At 41.3% G+C, this 17,492-nt stretch overlaps 1 protein-coding gene across 1 annotated transcript in view; it reads right to left on the reverse strand.

Moving 5' to 3' along the window:
• MACF1 (microtubule actin crosslinking factor 1) overlaps positions 1 to 17,492 on the reverse strand; it is a 239,454-nt gene that overhangs the window by 131,442 nt on the left and 90,520 nt on the right. The window contains exons 27-36 of the mRNA XM_060307542.1: positions 15,122 to 15,300; positions 13,696 to 13,834; positions 12,842 to 13,035; positions 11,450 to 11,612; positions 10,554 to 10,637; positions 7,578 to 7,685; positions 7,294 to 7,392; positions 5,289 to 5,441; positions 4,894 to 4,982; positions 1,836 to 1,971 (exon numbers count right to left, since the gene is read on the reverse strand). Of these exons, the coding sequence (XP_060163525.1) occupies positions 1,836 to 1,971; positions 4,894 to 4,982; positions 5,289 to 5,441; positions 7,294 to 7,392; positions 7,578 to 7,685; positions 10,554 to 10,637; positions 11,450 to 11,612; positions 12,842 to 13,035; positions 13,696 to 13,834; positions 15,122 to 15,300 (1,344 nt within the window). The remainder of the gene's footprint in view (positions 1 to 1,835; positions 1,972 to 4,893; positions 4,983 to 5,288; positions 5,442 to 7,293; positions 7,393 to 7,577; positions 7,686 to 10,553; positions 10,638 to 11,449; positions 11,613 to 12,841; positions 13,036 to 13,695; positions 13,835 to 15,121; positions 15,301 to 17,492) is intronic.

Raw genomic sequence — 17,492 nt, forward strand, 5'->3', positions numbered from 1 at the left:
ATGTGTTATTCTTCATCCTCCCTCTGTTTTCTGACCCAGAATGTAGAGTTTAACGTGTATAGGGTAAACGTATGCTATGTGAACCTACAAGTTAGCTAGTCTTTATAGATTGAAGGAAAAATCCCACTGGCATGTGACTCTCTGAAATATATGAAAAATTCCTTTTACAAAATCCACGTAAAGACTATGCAGAACCAGACAATATGACAAAGGAAAAGATTCTTTGGGGAAACCTCTAATTTCTTCTGTGAGTTCACAGAGTCTCAGAAATGCTGGTATTGAAAAAAAGCCTGGAGTCTAGCCAAAGAGAAAAGACTGTTCTTTCTAACACCCTCGTAATTGGAGGAGAGGCAGGAATCACTGTTCGGGAAATACTCCGGAGAAATTCATTTCAGCCCCACCAAACATGGGCATTCTGACCTAAACAAGCAGAAAAAGACAGAGGGAGAAGAGGAAAGAAAACATAAAAGGCTTCTACTTACCAGGGTTGCAGGGTGTGCCTTGGGCAGATAAGAGAGAGAGCCTTACGGAGCAGCTCAGCCGTATCGCACACACAGTGTAAGCTTGGTGTTAGCGTCCAGCATGCGACTGTTTGTTTTTTTGCAAAAAAGAACCCCAAACAGGTCGTCCTCTTTTCCCTTTGTGCATTTGTGCTTAAACTCCAAAGGGTTAGTGAAACTTGTAAGCAAGGATGTCAGTTAATCAGAACAATACTTCACATGAAACACACAAACGGTAACAGGGGACACATCATGCTCAATGTAGTGGTGCTCAGCAGCTTGACTTTCTTTCTCTCCTTCTCCCCTTTTTTAACCTTTCAAAATGAGAACTGAATGTTCTCAGCAAGCAATTGTTAAAACTCTTTACGTACTCCCATATATGGTGAAGCGATGAGCCATTAGAAGTGGGCTACCTCACACAGAGCATGTTAAACCAGCACGTTCTTTTTGGAAATCTGCTCTCAAATAAATCACAGCTGGTTCTACATTGTGGTCTTTACAACTCTAGCTCCCGTTGCACAAATTTCATGACCAGAGTCAAAGCATGTTTTGTATGAATATCATTTTGAGCAACATCTAGACCAAATCCGATTGCCACAGGAGCTTCACTTCCGGCTGCCCCAAGGAATTCGGCCATTGCTTCACAACATAGGAAACAAGCAGGCAAACACACATATATATCCCAGAGACACATGTATATAATATGGTAAGTTTACATATACACACACGTATCCAGGAAGAACTGAGGACAACCAGCAGGAACTTAACAACTTCCATATGGTCCAGGAAATGAACATGAGAGGGAACTGGTAAAGATGTCACATGATGGGGCGACAATGGGTAAGGGGAACCAGTGTCTCAGTCAGTGCAGCTAATCCACCAGTTTCTTTTGGAAATTAACATTTCTCATTTATGTAGTAGACAGGGAAAAAAGTATGGGGGGAAGAGGTTCACAGCCTTTACTTCCCAATATTCAGAACTCTTGGCTATCAACTTTTGAGTGACAATGCCACAGAGTAACCTTATTGCCTTCTGATCAGACATAATATAGCACTTAGGTTCTCCTTGACTGTGGTCTGCCACAGAATGGAAGATCACACAACAGTGAACCAGGTCTAACGGGTTAGCCGTAAGCACCTTCTAGTGATTTTTGACTGACCAACACATCGTGGAACCCCAGTAAAGAAACACGAGACACATGGCTGCTACAGTGAGGTTAAAAATTAAGTCACACTCGTCATGGAAAGCTAGTGATCATGACTCCCAATCAGCAAAGCTGCCTGCATACCGTTCAAAAGGTACCCTTCCAACATTTGGAGAGAAAACTAAAAGTACCTTTTGTTCTGTCTGCTGGGCCAGCTGGCTCTGAAGCTGCTGAAGCTGGTTTGCTGAACCATCACAAAGGTCATGGTAAGCCTTATTCAGGGCATTCAATTGCTCAGATATCTGTTCCTTCTCTTTTTCTGAGAGCCTGGAAGATGAAGCATGAAAGCTCTTTCAGAGAAAAACCTTTCCCCAAACTCTTCTCTATTGCTTCAAACTGACTTTGCCACCTTGGATAGTATTCTCCTTCATCACTGTTCATGATGGATCATCCGGTCACTCTTCCATACTCATTGAACACTTTGGCATCCAGCTCACAGCTTTCCTGTCCATCTCAAACCAAGTCATGATTCTTGCTTATGTCAATGCTCACGTCACCAATTATCTAACACCTGGTGCTTGTAGTCCTGCGACCTTCTCGATCCAAATGTGCGCCACACCACCTCAGCCCCACCCACACATGGCAAACTTGGAGGCTACCATCATCTAAAATTATTCCACTTCTGAAATTTTATTTTACTTTTTTAAGGATTTATGCCAGGAATTTATTTACAAACATATCTAGGATGCTGAGTTCAAGAGTTTGATCCTTTTTCCAAAGAGACTGCACAACTTAAAATGCTCCTCTTCGTATCTGTCTCACGGATTATTTTTTAAGCAGTTGGTGTCTTACTATATAGAAAGGTGCAGCAAGTCAAACCCAAAGTACCAAGTCATCATAGCTAGTAACCGCCATTTGTTTTCCACTGAAAATGGTAAATTCTTCCCTGGACCCTCCTCACAGTGGCTCCTATGAGATCACAGAGGTGGTGAACCTCTGGATGCTTTGTCCCAACACAGCGCTGTCAGACGCCGTGTGAAAGGCGCAGAAACTGAAGGCGGAAGAAATGGCGGCAGCACACCAAGCACTCCTTTCCTCAAGACCTTGTTCCCCTGTGTGCAAGGACCGTCCACTTCTGAAATTTTAAACTTCAAAAATCTACTATCGGATTGTAACTTCTGATTATAATCCTACCTGGCTAGTTTTCCTTCTTTACTCCTACAGCTCTTCTCTTTTAAAAACAAAATCTCTTAAAGAGACAAAAGAGAAGAGTAAAATATACTCTCACTTACTCATTACCCAACTATCCAACCTTACCAAATTTTATTGTAGTATTTTACCAAATTTTCTTCAGATCCTTTTCTTAGACACAAGACATTACTGATAGAATTAAAGTCCCATGTGTATCTGTCACCAACCCTGTTCCTATCCCTCTCTCCCCAGAAGTTATCACTATCTTGAATTCCTTTTCTCATTCTACATGGTGTTTCTGAGACTGAATCCTGTGATTCATCTTACAAGCGTCCATCAGCTTACTGAGATTCCCCAAACCTTCCTTGACTCCTCCACCTCTCTTAATCCATCAGTCCTCTCCATTTTCTTCAGTTTCTTCTCTTTGGAGTCCAGACCCACAGGCCACCATCTCAATTAGTCCCTATTATCTTTGCACTCTCTCCTCACTAACAAGACTCCAGTCCCAGATCAACCGAACCCCTGGACTTCTCTGTTCCCACATGCAGCCTAAGTCTGTCTAGTGGGGGGATTCCAAAACCACGTGTCAACAGAAGAGGTCTTCCTGGTTTCTAACCTCTACTGGACTTCCGTGCTTCCTGACAATCCTCTTGGAGGCTCCCACTCTAACTTGCAGCAAACAACCTCTCTCCCTATTTCAAAGAGAAAATACAGACCACGGGGCACTAATTCTCTCACTTTCTGACTTCACTTCTGACGTATTTATCTGTATCCATACCTTTCCTAATCTCCTTTTCCTCAGACCTCAGAGGAAAAGGTGTCTCAACTCCTGTTTAAGGTTGTATTTTCTACCCATGGATAAATTTTATCCTCTCCTACATCCTTTGCAACCCCTCTCCTATGACTTCAATTTCTCTCTCCCTTTCGGTCCTTGAGACTCAGTCCATAAACACAGTTAAGTCTCCCCGATCTTTTAATAAAACAAAACCTTTTCTTGAACATAAATTCTGCTCTAAGTACTTGCTGTATTATTTCTCTCCTTTCCCATGGCCAAGCTCCTTGGAAGAGTAGTCTAATTTCATTATCACTACCTTCCACGCCTCATGTGTTCCCCATTACTCTAAATGAGACATCATCCCCCAGCTTTTCACCAGAGTCACCAAAAGCTTCCAACTTGCCAAATTTAATAGCCATGTCTCAGTTTTAACTTTTCTTGACTTTTGACCACTTCCTTCTTTTTGGAGCCCTGTTCTCTCTTGGGTTCTAAGGTATCACTCATAATTTCCTCTTACTTCTCTAAGGCTTCCCTTATAGGCCGAGAAGCCCTTGAACCCTTGTAAGCTAATCCGGTCATGGTTTCTTCTATGCTGATGACTCAAATCTCTGTCACTTCAAACGTCTCTCATTAATTCTAAATTTACACATAAAGCTGTCCACTGGACACCTTTAGTGGAACTACATAAGGCATAAATAATGTATCAGGTACTTCCAAATACATACTGGAAGTTTACCCTCTGATGTCCAGTGGGTTCTTCACATTCATAATGTCTGAAACTATAGCTGCCTCCTTCTTCCTCAACCCATACTTTCTCCTGTATTCTCTGTCTTGGTTAGCAGCATCACCAAATACCCAGTGGCCTAAGCCAGAAACCTGGGAGTTATATCTGATAATTTTCATTGGTCACCAAACCCTGTAAGTTCATTATCCATATACTATCTTTTGAATCTTTGTCCCCTCTCCATCTCTCGTCGTTTCTTGCCTATATTATCAGAACAGCCTCTTAACTGGTCTCTCAGGCCTCTACTCTTGTCCCATGTCTATCCATTCTCTATAAAACTGTTCCAGAAACCTTTATCAACGAAGTCCAATCATGTTTAAAATCTTTCCCCATAGCCAGCAGGTAGAATGCATACTCCTCAGGATGAACTACAAGGCTCTTCCTAATCTGGCTCTTGCCACCCTGAAGTCTCCAGCCCAAATCCTGATCATGACCTAAAGTTTTAGTCAGGTAGATCCAGTTCCCCCAGATGTGCTGTAATCTCTCATTTAATACTCACTTATGACCATGCTTGGCCAAGAAGATCTGTGAAGTTTTAATGGCCTCAGAGACTTGTTCCCTCTTGGTTGTTAGCTCCTCTGCCAGAACCTATGCAGTAGAAGAAAAAAGTTTCAGAACCCAAGATATTAAAGAACCAAAAATCATTTGAAATAACTTAAAATAAAATCCTAGGGAAAAAATTAGCTTAGGTAAGATGATTATTACCACTATATACAGTGATCTAGAAAGCAGAAGTACAAATAAGATGACGTCTTAAGTTTCTTTAAGTCCTGGAAGTTAACACTTATTGAGATCATAATCGTTCCTGGCGGCCCATATGTGACATATTATTCCTCTTAATGAGTAATCACATATTATGCTACCCAGGAAGTGACAGATGGACCTTCTACTCACCTGCTGTTCTAAAATAGCTTTTTCAATGTCTGTTGATTCTTTGGTCTGGGATGAGGTAGCTTTGCTTTGTGTATTCTTTGCTAGGGTAGACACCCAGCCCAAAAGTTCTTTAACCTTCTCCACATGTTCCTGTTTTTCTTCTTCTACCACTTTCTAGAAGAGGAAATAGAAAATCAGTATCTTGGTCAATGTCTTACTACACAGGCCTGATTCAGAGTTCCTAAAACAAAGACATGAATGTTACCTAAATCATAAAATAACCCCAAGTTAAATATAATTTACCCAGCCTACAGCATTGCTCACCAGCGCCTGGGTGATACTAATAGCTAAATACATTATATCTAGGTTAGCACTTTTCTAAAAAGGCATGCTGTTTTCATATGTGATGGGAAGTCAATAATTATTTACTGATTTTAAAGAGCCCTTCATGGGCTTCCCTGGTGGCGCGGTGGTTAAGAATCCGCATGCCAATGCAGGGGATGTGGGTTCGAGCCCTGGTCTGGGAATATCCCATATGCCGTGGAGCAACTAAGCCCGTGAGCCACAACTACTGAGCCCGCGAGCCACAGTTACTGAAGCCCGTGCGCCTAGAGCCCGTGCTCTGCAACAAGAGAGGCCACCGCAATGAGAAGTCTGCACACCACAATGAAGAGCAGCCCCCGCTCACTGCAACTAGAGAAAGCCCACACAGAGCAACAAAGACCCAACACAGCCAAAAATAAATAAAATAAAATAAATTAATTAAAAAGCCCTTCACATATAGCATCTTACACATGTTCATAATTCTTAGATTTACAGATGAAAAGATGGACATCTACAGAGATTAAATGAGGTAGGTACTGACAGAAAGGAAGTCTTTTGCTAATTTACATGGGCAAAGGCTGGTATGGGTTAATGTTTCCAACAGCATTTCTTTTATAAGTGTTATTGAATATGTGGAAACTTATTTTGCAAAGACATAGAAGATCTTCATAATTACAAAAAGACTGCATACTCATTACAACAAATTCAAACAATCTGAAATTCATAATATATGTTCCTTTAATCTCATTTCCTCAGGAATTTGGTATATATATTTCTAAACTTGTTTGTATGCCCGTATTGTCCCTCTGTGGTACACACAGTTTTGTTATTACTGAAATCATAATTATACATACAACTTGCTTTTTTCCTCAAAAAATATATTATAAATATCTTTCCTTGTTGGTTCATTTAAATGTATTTCATTATTTTTAACAGCTTCATAGCATTCCGTCATATGGAATTTGGATATTTCCACTATTCCTCTTTAACAAATTATGCTTTATTAACGATCTCTGTTCATATCCCTTTCTTCATGCTTATAATGTTTCTGTAATAAAGATACTTGCAAGTGGGAGTGTCAGACACAAGAGAGTCTGTCCTCATTATTCACTAGAAGGCTGTGATGTGCCTTACGGAGAAAATGCGTTTAATAAGCTTTGTTCAGGTGTGAGTTATATTGCTCTCGGCCATGAGTTCAATGTTAGTGAATCAATAAGATATATTTTAACATGTGTTTTTAAACAAAAACACACATAAAACCAGGTTGTGCATTATCCATTGACAAAAATGTTGTGATGTGACCAGAAGCTGGCAGTAACCTAACCCTGTGTTCCCCTGGATGCATGAATTCAGAATTTGCTGGTACAAGGGAGATCAGCTCGGTGCTTTGTGACCACCTAGAGGGGTGGGATAGGGAGGGTGGGAGGGAGACGCAAGAGGGAGGGGATACGGGGATATATGTATAGCTGATTCACTTTGTTATAAAGCAGAAACACAACACTGTAAATCAATTATACTCCAATAAAGATGTTAAAAAAAAAAAAAAGAATTTGCTGGTGCAGTGTGTACAGTGCCTTCATAGAACATGACTACTGTGAATAATGGACATCGGCTGGCTGTGTGTGCATTTTAAATCTTGACAGATGAGGTTCAAGATTTTTCATTCTACTTTCAAGATGATTTAGGACCCAGTTGCCCTCACCTCCTCCTCCTCCAGCCGCCGGAGTGCATCACTGATGTATTTCACGTGCTGAGTTGTTAAGGTCACCAATGCTGTGTAGCGAGTCCTTAAGTCCATGAACTACGGTTCCAAAAAAAAAACAATTTAGATAAGTTATCTGCCAGAAAAGTCAATTTAAATAGTTGACAATAAGAGGAAGTTTTCATGAAGTCACACGCTCGACAGTAATCAAACTGTAAGGCCTCGATGAGCGAATCTTTCCTTGAGGGAAGACAGCGGCACACGTCCTTGCCCCACCCTTTCACCTCTTGCGTGATGGCATCTGAAGAGGAAGGCATGCGACGGCGCTTGCCCGGGGATTTCTGCTGTGATTCCACAAAGGCCTTGTACGTCATCAGTTGCAATTCATAGTCCTGGGGGAAGAAGACATTGAACTACGTTTACACAGGGCTTAGAGCTCACACTGTCATGCAGTAGCATCACAGCATTTCAATGGTGAAAGGCATTTTGACGATCCTTTAGAATAGAGGTTAGCAAACTTTTCCTGAAAGTTGTACTATCTCAGTCGTGGCTACTCACCTCTGCCACTGCAAGTGAAAGCAGCCATAGAAAGTAAGTAAATGAAAGAGCATGGCTGTATTATGATAAAACATGACTTAGAGACACTGAAAGCTGAAGTTCATATAATTTTCATATGTCGTGAGGTATTATTCTTCTGATTTTTTATAGGCATTTCTCATGGGCCATATAAAATAGGTGTGCAGGCTGGATTTAGCCTGTGGGCCACAGTAGGCTGCTCCTGAATTTGCAGTTTGTTGTGTGCTGACCCCATCCTTTCATCTCACACATGGGGCAACTGAGGCCAGGAGACAGGAAGTGAGCTTCCCTAATTAACTCAGTGGGTGAGCAACACAGTCAGGACTGGAATCTGTCTTCCGTCCCTAAACCAACACTCTTCTCATGTCACCATGCTATCTTGTCACTTCCTCTGCAATCCTGAGAGTGCTGCCTTGGTCCAGGCCCTCTTCATAGCTCACATGACAGTGCAATAGCCTCTTACTCTCCTGCTTAGAGTCTCACCTCCAATTTATTTTCTGTCCTGCTAGTAGCATAACTTTTCTAAGTCAAAAAGGTGACCACTTCGTTCCTCTGTTTGAAAGTTCTCAGTGACCTAGAGAAGATCTTCTCAAATATCAACATTCACTTGGGGATCCTGTTAAAATGCAGATCCTGATTCAGCAGGCTGAAGATTCTGCATTTCTGACTAGTTATCAGGTGATGTCGATGCTCTTGGTTCACAGACCATGTTTTGAGGAGCAAGAACAGACTGGGATTGACATATATACACTAATTTGTATAAAACGGATAACTAATAAGAACCTGCTGTTTAAAAATAATAATAAAATGAAATTCAAAAAAAAAGAAATCCAAAAAATAAAATGTTATTCAGATTATTTATCTTAACTTCTTACTATTTTACTTCTTGGCTGACTCCTCTATGTTCTTGGAATAAAATCCAAATGTCTGTGAGCCCCAGCCAGCCCTCAGTCTACATGTTCAGCTTTATCTGATGCCACTCTTCTTGCTCAGGCTGCCCAGGCCATAACCTGTCAGTTTTGAGAACCCGTTAAGCTCTTTCTTATTAAAAAAAAAAAAAAAAAGAACAGATGGTAAAGACAAAGGAACTGAACAAGGCCTTTCAAAGGTTGGCCCCAATCTCCCCTCTCATTTTCCACAATCACTGTTTCTCATGTAAAGTACACCTTCTAGCTATACCAGAATTGCTAGAATTTGCTATTTCCTCATATAATCATTGGATTTTATTCCTCCATGCCTTTGATTATGCAGTTCCTTTTGCCTAGAATGTCTTGCTTTCTATTGTCGACTTTGAAAATTCTAGGCAGGAGGAAAATACTGAATGAGTTCCATAAGCAGTCTATTAAAAAAAATAGTAACAATAAAATATTAATAAAAACACGTGCTACCATTTACTGAATGTATTTTAAGTTTGAGGCATTGTCCTATGTATAAATTATCCCATTTAATCTTTGCAAACACTTTGCAATCACAAGTGAGGTAGTTACTGTTCACATTTTGTAGATATAGCAACAGAAACTCAGAGGGGCTAAGTGTTTGCTCAAAGTCTTAAGCCTAGAAAATGGTGAAGCTAGGATGTGAACTCAATTCTTTGTGACACCAAGTCTCCTGTTATTAACTGAAGAAATGTATTCATTTAAAAAACTATTCGTTGAGCACCGACTATGTGCTTGTCAGAAAAAACCTTGCTCCCCTTGAACTTACATTCTCGTGGGAAGGCACATGTTAAACAAATAAATATATGAGAATCTCAGGTCATTTTTTTTAAAAGACCTTATCAGAGAAATAGGAAGTGGGGAGCCAGATCTTGCATAGCCTCATAAACCACAAAAGGATTTAAAATTTTAGTACAAGTATGATATGAAGCCATGAGACAGTTCTGAGCAGAAGAGTGACAGGATCTAATCTATACATGTTTCAGCTATGGTAAGGTACACATTTCCCTTACATTTTAGTATCTCGAAAATTTGCAATATGTCTTACTTGACATGTGCATAATTGGTGGAGTTTCTCCCTTTTTGGTAGTGCATAAAATAATGTGGCTTATAATCGATGGTGCCTGAGGTTCTGTGATGTGTGGTATGTTCCTAAAAAGTGAGTCTGGCTACTGTGTGGGAAAATAGCTTGTGAGGGCAGGAGCAGAAGCAAGAGAGCAGCGCAAAGTACTGGAGCAGGCTATGGAAGATTCTTCACTTAGATGTGAACCAGGAAAATGGGGGAGGGAGGGGCAGTGACGGGTAGTCAGATCCGGGACATACTGGAAGATGAAGCAACTTGTTCCCAGACTGTTGTTAAACATAAAGTTTAAGGTAAAGAGAAGAGTTAAGGATGACTCTTGGGGTTTTTTTTGCCTTAGCAACTAGGAAAATGGTGACACTATTTCCCGAGATATGCAAGATAGTGAGAAGCATATTTGAGAAGAAAACCCAAACATTCTGTTTTTCACATGGTAAGTTTAAGAGGCCTGTGGGTCATCCAAATGGAGACTCCTCAAATCTCAGCTGATGTCTGGTACCTCTCTGAGCATCCCCAAATATGTGGCCATGAGAAGCACACATCTGCATTAACCTAAGGATGGAGCAGAAGAGCTCTGCTTACTTGTCCAAAACCAAAACCTATAGTGACATGCAGATCTTCCTAAGCTGGAGACGATTTACGTTCCTTCTGGGATATGGTAGCATTACCTTTACAATAGTGGAGTATTGCTGGGAAAATTTTTGACACTGGTCCAGTTTTGTCTGATTTCTCTCGATTTCTGCAAACAGCTCCTGGGAACCAAAATATCACAACCTTATCATTGTCATTATCATCACTGAAACAGCTGAGCATTTACCATGTTCAAAACTTAGCTGCGTCAGAATCACCTAGAACACTGGATAAAGCATAGATTGCTGGGTTCCACCTCCAGAGTTTCTGATTCGATAGATTTGGGTTCGGGTGTGAGAACTCGCATGTCTAACACGTTCCCAAGTGATGCTGATGCTGCTACTCTGGTTGTCCACACTTTGAAAACCATCGTTCTAAGTATTTTACATGTATCATTTCATCTAATCCTAACTACAAAAACCTCAGGAGGGCAGTTGAACAAATAATGGACTATGTCTGTTTTATTGTTAAGGAAAGTAGAATACTAAGAGACTAAGTAATTTGCTCAAGTTCTCATAATGAGTGAGGGAGCCAAAAAAACCCCCAAAAAAACCCAAAATACCAACAAATAAAAACTGCTTTGAATGAAATAATTTTCTTCCACTCATAGCTTTCCCTGGGTTTTCATTCCCCTATATTCTAATCCTAGCAAAACAAAATGTAATATCAAGAAACGAAATAAAGCAAGATAATTCTACTCTGCCCATCTAGTGCTTTCAATATATACTCACAGAAACTCAAGACTGGAAGGGGCCTTACAGGTTACCTGGCCTAAATGCAAAACCAGTACCTAGAGCCCATCCTGCTTAAACCCTTTTCAGAAGGAGCTCAGAATGTCTTAACATTGGAGGGAAGCTAATTGCTAGCATATCATCTTCTTCATGATGAGCTAGCTTCCCCCGTGCAACTTCCACTCGGCTACGGCCACACCCACCGTCTGCTGGCTGAGCTGCTCGGATAGCACTCTGCTGTCCTCAGCCTGGCCTGGCTTCATCATTTCCTGCTGGGCAGTGGTTTCCTCAATCCATTTGATGAGAGTTCCATGGCAGGCTCGGTAATCTCCCAGAACTTCCTGGATACTTTCTAGCTCAGATTGGCTGCAGAAGCAAAGGGAAACTGCTATCAGTTATCTTGGTATAAATACAATTAAGTAAATGAGGCAATTCCCTCCAAGCCCAGTTGGGCTTAACCACAGAGGATACATCTTTATTTTGAGGAAAGAGCAATGCAGCACTGAGTGGGAGCTATACCCACTACGCTATGGGGTGAAAAGTGAATAGAAGCCAGTCGTGCCCTGCTAGGCCTGGAATCGGCTTTGGGGCCTGGCATCCCATGATAATCCTTGTCAAATTTTTCACCTATGTTGCCAAGGATTACCAGGTTGCCAATAAGGTAGTACTGCCTGTACACTTTTGTCTCCTGAAGACAGAGTACCTGTCAGAGTACTCCAGCTATGATTTATGAATCACTGTAGTTTCTTGGGGAGAAAAGTAGGGGTGGAGTGGGTAAAAAATAGTAGTAATTAACTGTTAATTACAGTAACAGCTTCCTATACCACTATTGTTAGTCTAACTAGCCTTGGGATAGTAATTCAATTATAGAGAATCAGTCCAAGCTTATCTGAGTCTCTATAACCCCACTTCCTATATATTTTCCTAACTAGCCTAGCCTCAGATAGGTAGTTTCCTATCTTTGCTACTCAAATTAGTCATCAAAAGCAGGACTTCAAATAACAGATAAAAACCACTAAATCAGCAAATGAAAAGGAAGCAAGAAATTCTACAAAGCTCCACTACGAATAATAACTCATATTAAGATTCAAAGCTAGGGACTTCCCCGGCATGGCAGTGGTTGAGACTCTGCACTTCCACTGTAAGGGGGCACAGGTTCAATCCCTGGTCGGGGAACTAAGATCCCGCATGATGTGCAGCACGGCCAAAAAAAAAAAATTCAAAGCTAGTAAAACAAGAGCTAGAACTCAGGTTTTGTCCTTGAGAAGAGAAAAGATCATTCAGTCACCTTTCCAGTCTATATTCTAAGACACCACTGTCATCATGGCTTAAATGGGTTAAGACCAGGGACACAGGAGAAGCACTGCTAATAGGACCATCACACTGTGCCCCAAAAGCAAGCCTCAGGACTGCTTTGGGGTTGGTGGTCCCAACCTCCTGGCACTTACGTTGTCTAGAAGGTATACTGTCACTTAATTTCTACCCCTCCCTATCAATTCCTGCCTTTAAACAAGCATACACAGAAATAACTCTATTTTTGTTTAAAACCTGGCTCCTGAACCCTAAGAGAAGAAAAGGGAGGGGCGGCCACTTACCGGGTGTCGAGCTGGGCAATGACCCGGTGCCAACGCTCCTGCAGCTGGGAGCCCTTCTCCTGATAGCGTTCCAAATCCAGGTTTCGCTCTGGGGTCAGACGACTCAGCTGCTCTGCCACCGCCTTGGCGTTCGCAATTTCCTCATCCAGGACTGAAAACACTGAATTCTTGTCCTTCGCATCACTGAGCCAGTGCTATAAAAACACAAGCACAGCAACAGGTTAAATATATTCCACGCTAAAAAAGGACTCAGACTAAGGTAAAAAACAAGGACGTTGTCTACAGCCAGCTCCATATTACATCTGTGGTTCGGAACCTAGACTCTATACTGTTTGTGCCAGAAATGCCTCCACAGTCCTCATGCAAACTGCTCAGTCAGTAGAGTACAGAAAATGTGCAAAGAACTTGTGTCTGAAACCTGGCTCTACCACTTATAAGCTATGAAACCATGATAAGTCACTTAGCCAATCTGAATCTTGGTATTCTATATGTAAATAGAGATAAAAATCCCTCCTCTATCTACTTCACAGAGTTGCTTGTGAGAATCAAAGGAGATAACAGCTAAGTGATTTACAAACTTATAGCACAACCACTGATTATATCCAATTAAACTATGACTTTACTGGGGAGAAATAGGAAGAAATAGAGAAGCATAGTCCTTTATCTCCCCTTTCTAGCTAGACATATTTCTCAATCCTTTCTTCTTTGGACCCACATCAAAAGATATTAAGTATGATATTCTGCCTAATTCAAATGCAAACTTACATCAGTGTCATGCCATCCAAAACTGCATTTCTCTGCTAACCCCAAGCTATGGATACGTTAAGTCAACCTAAGAACTGAGAACAACCAACCTGTAACGTAGACCGATGGGACTCCAGAGCTGAGAGATCTGCTGGTACTGCTTCTTCTTGACTCAGCTTGATTTCATAACCTTTGACTAAGAGTTCAGCATCCTGGATGCTACGCACTATAACACTGATTGTCTTTAGCCTGTGAGGATAAAATCACTTCCATTAATACATACATTTTAAAAGCTGAGCTACAGACCTGGAGCACTACAGAGAGATTCACCAAACGTAACTGTCAAAATCAACTTTGCAGGCTTCCCTGGTGGCACAGTGGTTAAGAATCCGCCTGCCAATGCAGGGGACACGGGTTCGAGCCCTGGTCCGGGAAGATCCCACATGCCGTGGAACAACTAAGCCCGTGCGCCACAACTACTGAGCCTACGCTCTAGAGCCCACGAGCCACAACTACTGAAGCCCACGCCTAGAGCCCATGCTCCACAACAAGAGAAGCCACCGCAGTGAGAAGCCGGCACTCCACAATGAAGAGCAGCCCCTGCTGGCCGCAACTAGAGAACGCCCGTGTGTAGCAACGAAGACCCAATGCAGCACAAAATAAATAAATAAATAAATAAATAAATTTATTTTAAAAAAAGATCAACTTTGCCATTACTAAATAACGACAGGGTTTCATAAAAACAAGAAAGCATGGTGTAGTGCCGCCAATTTAAGCCAATTAAAAATGAAGTTCTGGGGCTTCCTTGGTGGCGCACTGGTTGAGAGTCCACCTGCCGATGCAGGGGACATGGGTTCGTGCCCCGGTCTGGGAAGATCCCACATGCCGCGGAGCGGCTGGGCCCGTAAGCCATAGCCGCTGAGCCTGTGCTCCGCAACGGGAGAGGCCACAGCAGTGAGAGGCCTGTGTACCCCCCCCCCCCACACACACACAAATGAAGTTCTGGGTGGCACTGGGACACACACACACACACACACAAATGAAGTTCTGGGTGGCACTGGGACACACACACACACACACGCACGCACGGTGGTCTCATGGGAAAAAAGGCATGAGGCCAGAAATCCACTCAATATCATGAAGACTCTAAGATCTTGCTTCTCAAGGTCATGGGTAGGGATGGGTGGGTAGAGGAAAGACCCTCAAAGCCTAGTATTTAGTTTAGATGAAAATTCTTCTTTCTTTAGCGTCCCTTTTTCTTTTTCAAAAGAGGTATCTAATCAATCAGAAATGTGGTTCAAAATAGTCCTAAAACTGTAAATCAACTCCACTTCTGTATTCCTGGCATTTGTTCATTGCAGACCAAATGAACCCACTCCCTGTTATTTGAAACTAAAGCCAAGGTCTCTTTTTATGGGTACAAGCTCTTTTTATGGGTGCACTCTCCCTGAACTGTTCATGAAACATTCCAGGCACTTTTTTTTTCATCTGAATCGAAAATATTGCCCTCTGGACCCGAATTCTCAGCTCACTCACTTGTTCAAATAGACAGTGGAGAGACCATACACATGCTCCATTTTCTCCACCAGCAGACTGAGTTCTGAGCGCAGAGTTGGGACACTCGAACCAGATGGGGACTGATGGAGAAAGCTGCTGCATTTCATGGAAACAGCATCCAAGTCTGACCTCAGTAGCTGCAAATCCTCCTGGGCGTGCTGTCAGGAACACGACACACAACAAACACAGAGAAAGAATTGAACAAAGAAGTTAAAAAGAAGTCCTTGTTCATAATAGCAAAATATTGGAAACAAACCAAATGCCATATATAGGAGAATGATGGAATCAACTAGGAAACAGCAATGCAGGGGGAGCTGGGGAAAGAATACAGACAAGTAACTTCTGAACACAGAATTGACTATAGACATACCTTCAGGATAAACACAAAAAGAATTACATTAAACTCTAGTTAGTAGGTTTGCTTTTTGTAATACTATGAGTTAGCAGTTCTGAAACCATTATCTGTACATGTTAGAATTGAGCAATAAATAAATTTACTGTGGATAATGTGAAGGAGGTTTTTTATTCTTGGGGGAGTTACATATTTGGAAAAAGGAAAGAACAGAATAAGCCCTGAGGTACTGGTTTGGAACTGGATGGAAACAGATATATGAATTTGTGATCACTTGTACGCTCTATATGCTAAGCAGGCCTAGAAGTGGACACGCCAATAAAAATAAGCACACTCAGCACCTGATCTTGGTTTCTAAATAAAGGAACCTAAAGGAAGCAAGATTCCTAGGAGAGACGCTGATTCTAGGGTTGGGGTTGGTAAAGGCAAGAGGAACCCAGAATATCCTGTTTTATTGAGAAATAAGAAAGCACTCAAAGAATGATGAGGCATGTTAAAATCACATAGGGGCTTCCCTGGTGGTGCAGTGGTTGAGAATCTGCCTGCTAATGCAGGGGATACAGGTTCGAGTCCTGGTCTGGGAGGATCCCACATGCCACTGAGCAACTAGGCCCACGAGCCACAACTACTGAGCCTGCGCGTCTGGAGCCTGTGCTCCACAACAAGAGAGGCAGCGATAGTCAGAGGCCCACGCACCGCGATGATGAGTGGTCCCCGCTTGCCACAACTAGAGAAAGCCCTCGCACAGAAACAAAGACCCAACATAGCAAAAATAAATGAATAAATTACTAAAACTCCTACCCCCAACATCTTAAAAAAAAAAAAAAAATGACATAGGACCCAGCTTGAAGGGGCTCCCAATGGCTAAATTTGGGAAATTTTGAACATCAAAATAAAGACAGTAGCAAATTATTATACAAACCACTGAACTAAAATAAGAATCCATAAGTTCATACTGACATAACAAAGGAAGAAAGGAGGGAACGGGGGAGGCAAGCGCTTCGCTTTTGATAGAATGGAAAATTTTAAATGTAAAAGGAATGACAGAATTAGAAAATCACCTTTTGGCAAAAGTCATACTAATAATTAATTTGGTCAGAAAACTACCAGAACTAATCAATGAATTTGTTAAGGTTGCAGGATACAAAATTAATGCACAGAAATCTCTTGGATTCCTATACACTAAAAATGAAAAATCAGAAAGAGAAATTAAGGAAACAATTCCATTCACCCTCGCAACAAAAAGAATAAAATACCTAGGAATAAACCTACCTAAGGAGGCAAAAGATCTGTACTCAGAAAACTATAAAACACTGATGAAGGAAATCAAAGATGACATAAACAGATGGAGAAATACACCATGTTCTTGGATTGGAAGAATCAACATTGTGAAAATGACTATACCACCCAAAGCAATCTACAGAGTCAATGCAATCCCTATCAAACTACCAATGGCATTCTTCACAGAATTAGAACAAAAAATTTTACAATTCATATGGAAACACAAAAGACCCTGAACAGCCAAAAAAATCTTGAGAAAGAAAAACGGAGCCGGAGGAATCAGGCTCCCTGACTTCAAACTATACAACAAAGCTACAGTAATCAAGACAGTATGGTACTGGCACAAAAACATATAGATCAATGGTACAGGATAGAAAGCCCAGAGATAAACCCACACATATATGGTCACCTAATTTACAATAAAGGAGGCAAGAACATACAATGGAGAAAAGATAGCCTCTTTATTAAGTGCTGCCGGGAAAAGTGGACAGCTACATGTAAAAGAATGAAATTAGAACACTACCCAACACCATACACAAAAATAAACTCCAAATGGATTAAAGAATAAATGTAAGACCAGACACTATAAAACTCTTAGAGGAAAACATAGGAAAAACACTCTTTGACACAAACCACAGCAAGATCTTTTCTGATCCACCTCCTAGAGAAATGGAAATAAAAACAAAAATAAACAAATGGGACCTAATAAAACTTAAA

Source organism: Globicephala melas, chromosome 1 (assembly GCF_963455315.2).
Source record: "Globicephala melas chromosome 1, mGloMel1.2, whole genome shotgun sequence".
NCBI classification, from domain to species: Eukaryota; Metazoa; Chordata; class Mammalia; order Artiodactyla; family Delphinidae; genus Globicephala; species Globicephala melas.